Below are 12,506 nucleotides of genomic sequence, written 5' to 3'. Positions count from 1 at the left end.
ACAGGTGGCTATTTGAAAAAGGCTTCGGGTAATAAGAAAAGGAGATAGTGGAGTGGTTCTATCTGCAGAGTTTGAAATAACACACAGGACCCTGCTGGCCTATAGGATCGTTTTTCCCCTACAGCCTCTCTGCCTTGCACAAGTTATAAATAGATAAAATGATAATACAAAAAGTAAGTACAGAGCTGATGTGCTGCTCGATAGAAATAGAAGAGGCGGTAAAACGATTGAAGATATTCTTACACTCATTGATCATACAGCTGAGTTTGTAAACACTATTATTCTCATGAGCTACGAGTATTTACTGCTTAACTTAGGGCAAACTATGTGAATACTTAAAACCTAATGATTTGAGGCTGAGACACTGGTCTCATACTTTAAAGATGAACATTGTGATGATGAAACTGGTCATTACCACTAATAAGAAATGATAGAAAACAGCAAAGAGAAATGTTAAACATGGTTCCTAGCTTGTCAGTGGGCAAATAAACATCTTGGTTTTTCACAGTTTATCTGTTCTCACAGTTTATTCCACAAGCCTCCAAAGAACATTGTTTTGACAGCAACAGCTTTGCATTTTTTAACAGTGCATCACTCTTTAACTGTGTTCCTGAGGTTGAGCTTTGTTGTTGGTATGTTTGATCAAAAAACATGGGCAGAGCTATGGCTGATTGTTGCAATTTGTCCAATCCATCCAACCAAAGTCATGCAATGAAGGAAGAAGCCTCTTGATTACTATCAATATTGTGGCCAGAGATCAAAGCAGGCTAACCAGGCCTTCAGTCTGACACGAGGCACTTTTTCAGTCAGGGGAGTGAAGGGAAAGTGGATTATTTTGCATTTGGAGCATGAAAAAAAAAAAGAAGAAGAAGGGTGGTTTTGGGGGCAGAGGGAGAGATAGTGAAGGAAAGGAGGAGGAGGAGGAGAGATAGCTGAGGAGCAACATGAGAAAGGGATGCTCCTCTCGTCTTTGGCTCCGGGCTGCAGCCCAGTTTACAGAGTAAATAATTCCCACTATCAGCTCCACTCATAAGATTCCGGGGCAAAGAGGTCAGTCTTATTTGGATCTCGTCTCCTTCAAATCCAAAAAGCGTCATGCTGAGAGAAAAAAAAACACTCTCTTCCTCTTGGGCTTTAAAATGATAAGGAAGCATATAAAATGTATTATCACTGCGTCAGATTAATTATGAATATTCACAGCACTAAAAAAACAACTGGGGAACAAACAGGGCCAATATTGGATTGTATTTTATGGTTTTTATAGTAAACATTAAATCTGCCCAATGATGGCTGTGGGCCTTTGCTGAGAGCAGGACTGTGTTGATAGCGGCAGCGGTGGAAGGATACACTCGGAGGCAGAAAAGCCTAAGCATGCCGGAGAGAGCAAAGCGTATCACTGCAGCATTATCTAAGGGAGTAAGTGAAGTAGTGCTATGGGCTAAATGATAAGGTAGGGATAGAGCGGTGGAAGAAGTTCCTTAAAGGGCCGACACTCAGGAGCAACAACTCTCTCCAGTTTCTGCATGTTCAATGGCAATCTGACACTATTGTAATGTAGCTGGAAAAGGCTGATAAAACCTTGGACAAAGCACCGTAGACGCAATTATTTTGAGATGCTGCCAAATTTAAACCAAAGGAAAGATTTGTGCACAACTGCCAAGTACGTGATATGCATAATCCCTACATGTCATGTGCCCTAACCACTGACTTTGATCATTTGCCACCAATTTAAAGCTGCATTAGGTGATTTTTCTACCACTAGAGGGTGAAGGAAGGCGACAAAAACTGATGGAACTACACATTATGTTTACTGTGTTGCTGGAGCGAACAATCACATGCAGCAAGATGGACGCTAAGGCACATAAACACTCCTCTGGGCTCTGGTAGCTCTGGTTCAGTCGGCTAACTCTTTGCCCTCCTTCCTCTTCTTCCAGTGCACATTTTTCCATTAACAGACATTGAAAGAACATCTATAGACACAGTTAAAAAGATACTGAAAATATGTTCAAAAGTCAGTTTATTCAACGTCTTTTTGAAGACATTGGTTAAACAGTTACTGTATGTTTGGACCAGATTGCACCAGCAAATTTGCTAAAAGCGGTTTTTAAGACATCTTTTATTTATTACAGCTAACATAAATGTATCACTGTGCAACAAATGAGTCAACAACTAAAATATTAAACAAGTAAGCTCAATTTGATCCTACAACCTTACGCAAATAAGCCCTCAGCTCTCCACTGTTAGCCACTGAGTTCAATCACGTACCATTCCATCAGGTATCAACCGACTACAGCTGAAGTACCAGGGCATGTGAATGATTTAAAAATTGCATTGATAATTTTCCTTTCTGTAGACTGGATTTCAACCAATGCTGCAAAATGATATAGGAGAAATGTAGCTACTGTCATTATTTTTGTCATCCTTTCAATGCTAAAATGAACAATTATCAACATTATAGAACCAAGTATGTTTGCTAAACAAAGACATGCACATGCTATACATGTAATTTCACCAGTTCATTTACTGGTTGAAATCAGGTCTCTGATGTTCACACAATCAATTTTCAATGGTGGAATCCGGGTTAGTGCTCAATGGGTAGAAGCCTGACTTTAGCTCTTAAGGTCGAGGAGACTTTGTCGGTAAGACTGGAAACACTCATTCATATGTCTGTGTACAATATTCCAAATATTCCAAAGAGCAAAACAAGCCCTGTATGAGTTTAAGAGCCCAGTATCACAAGAGACAAGTTGACATAAGAGTCACTTGATTCAATCAAAAACATACTGATCCTCAGCACAGACCTCTCTGCTCTCCTTTCTTATGGCTCTACCAGCTTTGTCCTCTAAATGTTTAGTGTTTATCCATGTTTGTTATACTTTGTAATATACATTGTACAATTATGTGACTATGAGTCACAGATCAGGATGTGGAAATAAGCAACTCACTATTTGTAACCTCTTCCTCATGCCAGCTCTTCTATGATCAAGGTTTTCTAAATGTAAACATCTTAGTATTTACATCATGTAGAAAGCAGTTGGATAAACATCAGCTTCAGTCCTGACCACACGGACGAGTCTGACCATCCCTACATCCATCCCACCATCCAAATAAATCAAAAGGTAAACTTTGTGGGATTAAACATTGGCTGTCATCCTGGCTGTATGGATCTTCTCTGCCAAGCATCTCACCGGCCTACAAGCAAGGATGGTGGAAGGGGCGGCCTCCATGCCAGCAACATTTTCTGCAACACATCAGAACCTACGATATGAATTATTGACGGGGGCTGAGTGATGTCCTGTTTTTACCTCCCAAACCTGCTGTGTTCTGGGATGCATGGTGGACACTCTGACAAAACAGACAAATAGAATTGCTGGAGCGTAAACTGAAAGAAGTGACATTTGACTGTTGTAGTTGTTTTTAAGGTAACACTGGACGACTAATTTGAGTGATACTGTTGATATCCCAGGGCACTGAATTTGTTTTTTAGAGGCTGGACTTAAGGATTGAATGTTCCTTTATTTAAAAAGAAAGTTTCAACATCTAACACCAAATAAATCATGAAAAGACCAACAGATCCACCATAGAAATGTTTGCTACTTAGCTCCTGGGAAGTTTGAAAACTGCATAATTTTGAAGGACATTGAAAGAATGTTGGAAAAACACACAAACACAAAATAAACTCAAATGTACACAGTACTTGTGCTGACGAGCTGGATGTCTAACTTGTCCTCCCCGAGCGTGTTGTGAGCCGTGCAGCTGAAGACCGCATAGTCCAGAGCCGCACTCACATTCACTACTTGGACTGTGCTGGTGTGGAAGGAGCCCTCCCTCACGGTGCGCTCCTCATACCTGCAGCATGCACGCACACACACGCACACGCACACGCACACACACACACACACACACACACACACACACACACACACACACACACACACACAGAAAGAGAGATAAATCCTGAGCAGGGAGACGGCAAGGATTGTGATGTCCTGCAGATTGCACTAAGTCACCCAATTTCACACATCAAAGAAGCATTAAACAGGTATTTGCATAGTGGGAAGCGAAGAATAAAATGCACTAAATCTGGATTTAATGGTGAAATAGCAGGAAATAGCAATAGAATGTATTATATTAGGATAAAACCTAATTTAATTGTGAATCTTCATCAATATGCAACCAAATGCTGACAGTAGCAGTGAAGTTAATAGTGGGAAGGATGGAAAAGAAGAGAATTTAAAGTGAATAAAGCTGACTCTCAGACCTGGGATTTGCAAAGTCCATGCGTAAACCGTTTTTCTCCCAAGCAAATTCAACTCGTGGAATACCCTCTGCCTGACACACTAGCTCAGCTGTAGTAGTGCCATCCCCTCTGCTGGCTACTTTCCTCCACTGGGCTCCTTTTTGCAGCTCCGGTTTGACTACACGAAACAAGATGAGCATGGGGGTTATTCATGCAGAAACGAGACACAATGCATCAGGAAAAGTACACGTGTATTTATTGACGGGAACAAAAACAAGTGCATGTTGCTACAGATAACTGTCTATGCACGTCAGACAATCTCACATTGCACTACCAGTTGCACATCAGCAGTAGCAAAGGGGGCTATGCCGTTATCAACCGTGCACTGGTAAAGCCCAGCGTGAGCCCGCGTCACATCATGGATGGTCAGGAGGCCAGATTCGTCTTCCTGGGTCTCCTCTCCCATCTCATCCTCCCCTTCCCCCTGTGGAAGACAGAGTGAGGGAGAATAAGTGGCAGACAGCAGCTATTGCTCAATACATAGCCCCTCTCTTCTGTTGGGCTTGAGGAGGGGGAGAGGGGGGCTGTGGGAGAGCAAGACAGGTAGACAGTTAAGCAGGAAACAATCAGGGCTCGAGATGGGGATGGGTAGGGGGGCGTCAGGGGAACAAGCTCTGAGGATGGAGGAAGATAATGCCAAGGGTTGGAGAGCCAGAGGGAAAGAGGAAAAGGGAGGGGGCTGGGCTGGTTGAAAGCGGGACACGCAGTACTGCCGGGGGGTGGGTTAGACCGGAGAAGGCATCAGCAGATACAGAGACCACGCCACATTGACAAATGTGCCCTTTAGTCACGCAGCAGTAATGAAAGCTATTTTTCTGGATTTGGGCTGAGTGTGGAGCAGGAAGAGGTGGGGTGGAAGGATAGTTACAGCCAGTGAAATATGGTGCGTCTGTGCATTTAGAAAGGCCAGTGATAAACGGTAAGAACGGGTAAAATAATAGAAAGGAAGAGCCGGATAAAGGAAATATAATTCAGGGGATGGCTGTGCTCCTGTGTGTGTGTTTATCCAAAGTCTCACCGGCAATTTCCAAGAGAACATGCCAGAAATAATGGGGTTGGCATCTGCCACACATATCAGGTCTGCTGTTTCCCCAAGGTTCACCACTACTGGGTCCTTCTCTGCCTTGACACCGGGAGCATCTGTGAGCAAAAAACAAACAGAACGAGGTTAAGGCAGGACCAAAGGTTACTATGCCAACCTGGGTCAAATCATTTGCCAACCCATTAAACAGACATGCCGCAGTGCTATAATTACTCTTACAATCATTTTCCTTTGAACTTGTTCATGACCCTGTTTTAATTGGCCTCTGTGTTTCAGATTCAGCACCATTGACTTCTCTACATGTTTGTGGATTACAGATGCTTCTGAGAGTTGGTCGTGTGACCTGAAAGGCCCCCAACATCCTCATATGAACCATTACAGGCTGACCAACGTTCCTTCACTTGATAACATCGTCTTTCCTTCCAGACTGCACCGCTCTTTTTCTTGTCTTTATCAGCCTCTACCTCACAAGCTTTTCATTCTTCCCATGGGTGCCATGTACTCTCAACAATAAGGCCATTAGTGCCTACATGTCTAAACCTATGTTCGCACTTGAAGAACAGTGGTGGAAGACACTTCAGAGACTCAGACCTCTGGTGTTTGGTGGGATCCACCCATGATGGCCCACTAACCAAGACCGACATTGTTAAGTGGGCTACACCGCCACCCATAAAAGCTACTACAATACTGTATGCATTATGGATATCTACAACTGTCAAGCCCAGTCAGATCAGGACGACAGAATCCATTAGGCATGTACCATGGGCTTTGGAGGAACGGGCAGACCTACATTTTCAACACTTCCATTATTAAATCATCAGTATCAGGGCAGCAGGGCTGGAGCTCCAGGCTGGGCCTGGGGCAGCTGTGAGGGTGCGTGGCCTTGTATGGAGGCCTAATGAATGAGGCATGTTTGCTGTACAGGAGCTGAAAGTCAATGTTGCTGTTTGAGTGAATGTCAGTATGTGTGGATGCACTGATGGCCTTGACACAAGTATGAAAAAAAACATGTTGTCAGCAGCCTACAGATTTAAGTCAGATTCACTCAATGAACACTTTCTCCATACTCAAAAAAATGATTCTGCTCTTTCAATGAGAGGAAGGTTATTTAGCAGATATCGAAGTAGATGATGTAGCTCACTACAATAAGTCATGAAAGGATTGGAGGAATGAATGACCTGATTTCTCTGAATCTTATTTTTCTTTATTTTTTTGTCCATTTGGCTTCTCGTAAGTTCTCTTGAGTACTTTAATTAGTCATTATAAAAGGTAAAAAATAAACACATGGAACAGCAGCCAACTATATCTGCTTTAATAGATTTGACAGGATTCACAGCACGCTCATTCAGGAGAGAAAATGTGTAAAAAGTGACGTGTGAAGAGACAGGACATTTGTATTCTCTACAAATGAAATGTAATAACAATGCACTTTTAAATCTTAAAGATACGTTACTTGTTGTTTACATATAGCACAGAGTTGCATTTATTATTAAGCCAATTTGCCTCTCCAAAAATCCCACCCTCTTCAGCAATCTATTAACTTCAAGCTTTTAATAAAATAAGTTATTCTATGCTGGATGATCAAAGACCAAGATTGAGATCATTAAAAAGCTGAATTCAGCTCACGAGGCACCAGTTAAATACAAGTAGGTCTGATCTACAGTATTGGTGTTCCTTTTTTTTTACTTTTGATAAAATATGTGATATGCTTTGTTTTCATGATTACAGATTACAAAGCCTTCGACTAGAACACACAACAAACCTCGACATGTGAGTTGTTGCAATTATGCATGTGTGTGCTCCTCTGCTCTCTGTGTGCAGGTTCTTACACTGAACGTCCAGCATGATGGAGATTTGGTTGACACCTTCTTCGTTTGAACACTTGACAGTGTAAACTCCGGCATCCTTCCTTGTCACATTCTCGATCTCCAGGGAGTTGTCTTCTGACCAGTGGTAGCGCAGATCCCCCTCTTTTTTAAAAAACATGGAAACACACACCCACACACACATACACACATACATGCAAACCAATGGTAAATTAAGTATGCATTACACGCTCATCAACCACATGTCCTCTGGCCACCGGTCTCTAAGTGACATCTAATCCTGCATTATTGATTGGCCTGGCTGGATTCCCACATCAAGCCAACAATAGGCTGTGTGAGCGACGCCTCCTGTACCACAGCACTCAAAATGTAATAGGTGGGCTTCAACATTAAGTACACAGTCATTTAATGGTGGGAGCTGCGCATGATGGAGCTAACGGAGTTTACAGAAAGAGAGTGGGTGCAGCAGGGCCCTGCTGACACGGGCCTGGAGGAGAAGCCAGCTTTAGAAGCGTTGTGTTGTATTCAGAGAGACAGCAATCCTCATTTAGACTGCATACATTAGAGCCATAATGAGAATCACATTTGGCAGGGTCCCATGCCGGCTAACCTGCCATGTTTTATTCAGACCCTGAATGGCAGAGCTGAGTGCTTACTTGCTGGCTCAGCTCAACTAGGACCTGGTTTATAGAGCCATCACATCGCCCTGCATCACCTTTGACCAGCTTCTCCCTGCGGTGCAGCCAAATGCAGGAGACCTCCTCGGGGTTAGATGAGACCAGCAGTGGGATGGTTGCCACGTCGTCCTCCACCACCTGGACCTGTGTTGGCTGCTCCAGGTTGAACTCTGGCGGGTCTAACACACAAACAGCGCATGAATACCACTGCAGTAAGTTGGGTAAACACCAAAAAAAAAACATGAGCAGAGACACAAATACAAACTCAGACACACAGAATGTCAAGAACCAAAGAAGGAGAACACAAAGACACAAAACATGTTGAGCACGAAAGCTGTAACAGAAGATAATGAGAGTCAAACCAGTAGAAAGTCGACATCCCACCAATAATTCTGAATCTAACCAACTTCACATACTTGGACGACGGGGGTGTAAGGCAGCGCGGGAGGGAGAGGGACAGGCATTAAAACAACGAGTGACAGTACTGTTGTCCAACTGCAGCTCCTCACAAACACACAGTGACATTCCTTCATGCTCATACACAGCACCGAGCTTTGAAGCATGGGCTGGCTGCTGCCTGTGAAATGGCATCAAAGACAAACATGGCCATGCAGCAAAGCAAATGCACAATTAGGACACACTGCCGCAGAGCTCAACAGACCCACAAATCACAACAAAGGTTTCCAGTAAACAGAACACATGCACGCATACGCACTCAATACACTGACATTTCTGAGCGGAAAGTACACCAGTAAAGCAGTACAAATCTGCACCCTCATAGATCATCATTATGCATGGTTTAGGACTTATGCAAAAACGCATCTCTTGGTCAGTTGCCAAGAAGAAAGGAAACAAGCAAACCAAGAAAGAAAGAAAGACATGCACAAGCTATTACAGCTCTACTTACAAAGCACATCAAGTTTGAAGAATGTGTTAGCACCCTCCGATAGCACGGAGCTGTAGGCCTGGCAAATGATCCTCTGGTTGTGATGCTGTGAAGTCAGATTGAGGGAGAGAAAACTACGCACTGACACACCACCAAACTGAGCTTTGCTTGGCGGCTGCTCCTCTCCCTTGAAGCTAGGACACAAACACATGCAAAAACCCAGTGAACTGGTGAGTTCAAGTTCACAAAACGATCATGCATATTTCCACATTTAACGGAGTAAACATCAGTAATTGAGACTACAAATCAGGCATAGTTAATTTTGCAGAATGTGTCATTTGTAGCTATGGGTCTCTCAGCCACTGAGGGGCCAAACCTGAGTGCACCCAAGCTCCAGGAGATGCTGGCCTTTGGGTTACTGCTTCCAGACAGACACTCCAAACTCAGCATCTGACCCCGGCGTAGCTCCTTTTGTTTGGTGGTGATCTTGACACTTATTGCTGGAACTGGAGAAGCATGGTGCAAACAAGAAACTTAATCTTAACCCGCTAACAATATCAAAAGAAAGAGCATAGAATGATGTCGCTGAGAATCTGTGTAAATGAGTTTATATCAAATCCAGTTATCTGGTATTGTGCTTTCTCACTCAGCTGAGTTAGACTGAAATCAAATTGAGGCTGTGTTTTGATGTTAGAGGTCCAGTCTGACTCACACTGAACCGAGAGCTTAGTGTGGGCAGAGATGGACTTCTTTGCCTCGTTTTTGGCATCACAGCGATAGGTTGCCATGTTGTCGCTGGCCGTCAGGACCTGGACCAGTTCTCGAGCAACGCCTCGGTCAAAGGATGTCTGCTTCAATGCATCAGACACAACCCTTCCATTCTGAAACATGAAGGAAGGTTATATCATAAAGAAGTGTGTGTACTCTGTGGCAAACAGTATGACTCACACTGGCACATAAAGGCAGACCAACAAATACAGTACAAACCAACCTTGAACCAGGTCAGGGTCCCAGTGGGATTTCCTCCAGTGGAGAAGCAGATGAGACGGACTGGGGTCCCTGAACGAAGGGGGACATCTTGAGAAGGAGCTTCAAGCCATATCTTCTGAGGAGGGTCTATAAAAAATACAGTAGGTTGTGTTTTCACAGTTTGAGTTAATTCTAAATATATTAATGTGTTGCAGACTGATTATTTAGATGTTATTAAGCAACTAGCACTTACCTGAAGTAAATAAAGTTCAATGAGCAATATTTTTTTTCAGTTTGAAAGAAAGAAAAGTAACATGATATGCCAAAGCAGGCCTGGAAAAGGTCAAGACATGTTTGAATCATGTATTTCTCAACATACAGCAATACAACTACAGCTGACTTTAACTGGACGGTCATGGCTGTGGTATAAAAAAGGTGCTAAACCTAATTTCCATCCTTTGTCTTGATGTTGATGCAGGTTATAACAGCTTATAAAAATCTGATTTGAGCTCACTCACAATAGACACTGACTTTGGTGACCTGGGTCTTGGAGAAGTGTGTGCCCTTGTTGAAAGCCTCACAGGTGAGTTCGAGCCCATCCTCCTCCCTGGAGACCTGGTGGGTCATGTTGGACATGGTTGTCATCCCACCATGGTCTCCCTGCAGACCGAAAGCACACATGACAGTTCAGTTTGGGGACAGACGGTTGCGGTCAAAGAAAAAAAGAGAGAGAGAGAGAGAGAGAGAGAGAGAGAGAGAGAGAGAGAGAGAGAGAGAGAGAGAGAGAGAGAGAGAGAGAAAGAAAAAACACCCTGCGCTGGTTAGTCTTGGTGAATACAGATGGCAAATTAGCTGCTGTAACAACTGATGTTGTTCATGGTCTGTGATAAATAAGCATATTCATCTGACTCTCTGTTATAAATTGAGCACCGCGTCATTTTGCACCTGCCTGATCGTGGTCATGCCTATGCAGCACATCTGGTTATTAAAGCCATTATTGTGGTGATTACTGTAAAAGCCACAGTCAGAAAGACTAACAAAGACACTGGACAGGAGCGTCAGTCTTCATTAACCTCACACTGTTTCCGATGCATTAAAGCTCACACACAGCACGCCGAGTGCCTTGTGTAAGATCAAATGAAAATGCTGCTGCCAGATGAATAAAGAGCTTGTTTAATAACGCTCATCTTCTGTGTCAGCTTTTATTCACTTTGATCTTATTAACATACACAAAAGAGGAGAAGAGCAGCAGAATACTCTTTTTGGAATCAGCTGCTGATTCATTTGCAAAGCAGCAGCAAGCCTATTCAGAGGCTGCTCATGGTTCATACGGTTTTCTTTCATCTGGAACAGTTCACATGAGGTCACATTTCAAATTGACGATTCTTTTAATTTGATGTGAGGCTTTTTAAAAGTTTTTGTTGCTTCCCTAAAGGCAAGCTTGACTTCAGGGCAAAGCTTTTGCACTTTATCTTTAATGCTTTATTCTTGGTTTCACAAATACAGACAAAATATAACCTTAGTGTCTCTAAACTGACCAGCATGATACGTCTCTTGCTGATATTATTCCGTCTACCTGCTTAGACAGATAGATTTCAGCTTCATGCTGCAGTAATAACATGTAGTGTAGTCTCACCTCTTCCACAGTGACACTGGTAGTGTTGAGCTCTTTGTAGCCCAGCCACCAGCGAATCTGCACAGGGGGATTACTTGAGGATGTGTAGCAGCTCAGGCTCAAGGCCTGCCCCTCTATGGCTGTGGTCGAACCCAACAGTGTCACCTCGTCGGGCTCAACTGATGTACCCAGACACATGCATGAGGAGACACACAAAAGAAAAGTCAGGAAAAATATCACCCCATGAATAGTACATTCAACAGCTACCTATTCTGATCACAGTGGCAACGTAACTATTTTTGGAAGTGAAACACAAAGAGTGTGACAGAAAAATCACTTTGAGTGGCAACTTGTTTTCTCGGGAGGTTTTCAATGTAGTTTCTAAAGTCTGCTCTGTGTTAACCATGGGGGGAGACAGGGTACAATAGCTGCGGGCAAAGTGGTGCAGCTGCACAAAGCCTTCAGGGGGATACGAAGGCTGGGGACCAAGCCGGCAGACATGTGGAAGGAGGGGTCATGTATGTAAATGTTATGTGTTATTGTGTCTGTCCCACATGAGACACAGAAGGGGATGCATTTATGCATGCCGCACAGAAAAACTGTTGAAATGACGCCTGAGCCATAAGGTAAAAAAAAAAGGCTTATTCATATTACGCTGGTGAGACGTATTCTGTGCCCTCAAGCCTCAACCAGTGCCTAGAGCGCAGTCAGGCAGTCAGCAGCTCCATTTCAACATCCCTGAATGAATGACTGGGAGGCACAACACCAGGGCCTGTTGGGGACTTGGGATGAAAAGGAGGGCACTAGAGTAACTTCAGCCACCTTTACATTACATGCGATATCTGCAAGGGCCTGTCCCAATTCAGAGCAAATTTGCATAAAATAGGTGTGCCAATCCTGCAGCATTTAAGGCTCTGACTTACATTGTCTGGCTCTGTAGTGGAAATCAGGCTATTGTTAGACTCAACGCACCACGGCTGCTGAATATTAATTCAGTATTTGTTTTATTGTTGCTGAAACAAACATTTTAAATTCAGAGAGAAGAGTATAATCTATTAACCATGGGCGTTACAGTCACACAAAGTGGAGGCTTCACTGCCTCAGGATTGTGCACTGAAGCAATTCCCCTGAATTAGTGTGGAAGCTATGAAAGAGCATGCAGTGATTTTAATCTGGAGGCGGTCGGGAATA

The 12,506-nt window shown here is 43.4% G+C and overlaps 1 protein-coding gene across 1 annotated transcript in view; it reads right to left on the bottom strand.

Annotated features, from left to right (window-relative positions):
* Positions 1-12,506, bottom strand: part of nphs1 (NPHS1 adhesion molecule, nephrin) — an 80,763-nt gene that overhangs the window by 13,412 nt on the left and 54,845 nt on the right. Inside the window, exons 13-24 of the mRNA XM_034698063.1 lie at positions 11,337-11,494; positions 10,219-10,360; positions 9,723-9,847; positions 9,444-9,612; positions 9,108-9,237; positions 8,753-8,925; positions 7,884-8,024; positions 7,172-7,312; positions 5,319-5,440; positions 4,565-4,724; positions 4,262-4,418; positions 3,698-3,849 (exon numbers count right to left, since the gene is read on the bottom strand). Of these exons, the coding sequence (XP_034553954.1) occupies positions 3,698-3,849; positions 4,262-4,418; positions 4,565-4,724; positions 5,319-5,440; positions 7,172-7,312; positions 7,884-8,024; positions 8,753-8,925; positions 9,108-9,237; positions 9,444-9,612; positions 9,723-9,847; positions 10,219-10,360; positions 11,337-11,494 (1,770 nt within the window). The remainder of the gene's footprint in view (positions 1-3,697; positions 3,850-4,261; positions 4,419-4,564; positions 4,725-5,318; positions 5,441-7,171; positions 7,313-7,883; positions 8,025-8,752; positions 8,926-9,107; positions 9,238-9,443; positions 9,613-9,722; positions 9,848-10,218; positions 10,361-11,336; positions 11,495-12,506) is intronic.

The sequence above is a fragment of the Notolabrus celidotus genome, chromosome 12 (genome assembly GCF_009762535.1).
Source record: "Notolabrus celidotus isolate fNotCel1 chromosome 12, fNotCel1.pri, whole genome shotgun sequence".
NCBI lineage: Eukaryota > Metazoa > Chordata > Actinopteri > Labriformes > Labridae > Notolabrus > Notolabrus celidotus.
Note: the sequence above shows the minus strand (reverse complement) of the source record. Positions and strands in the feature narration are given on the sequence as shown.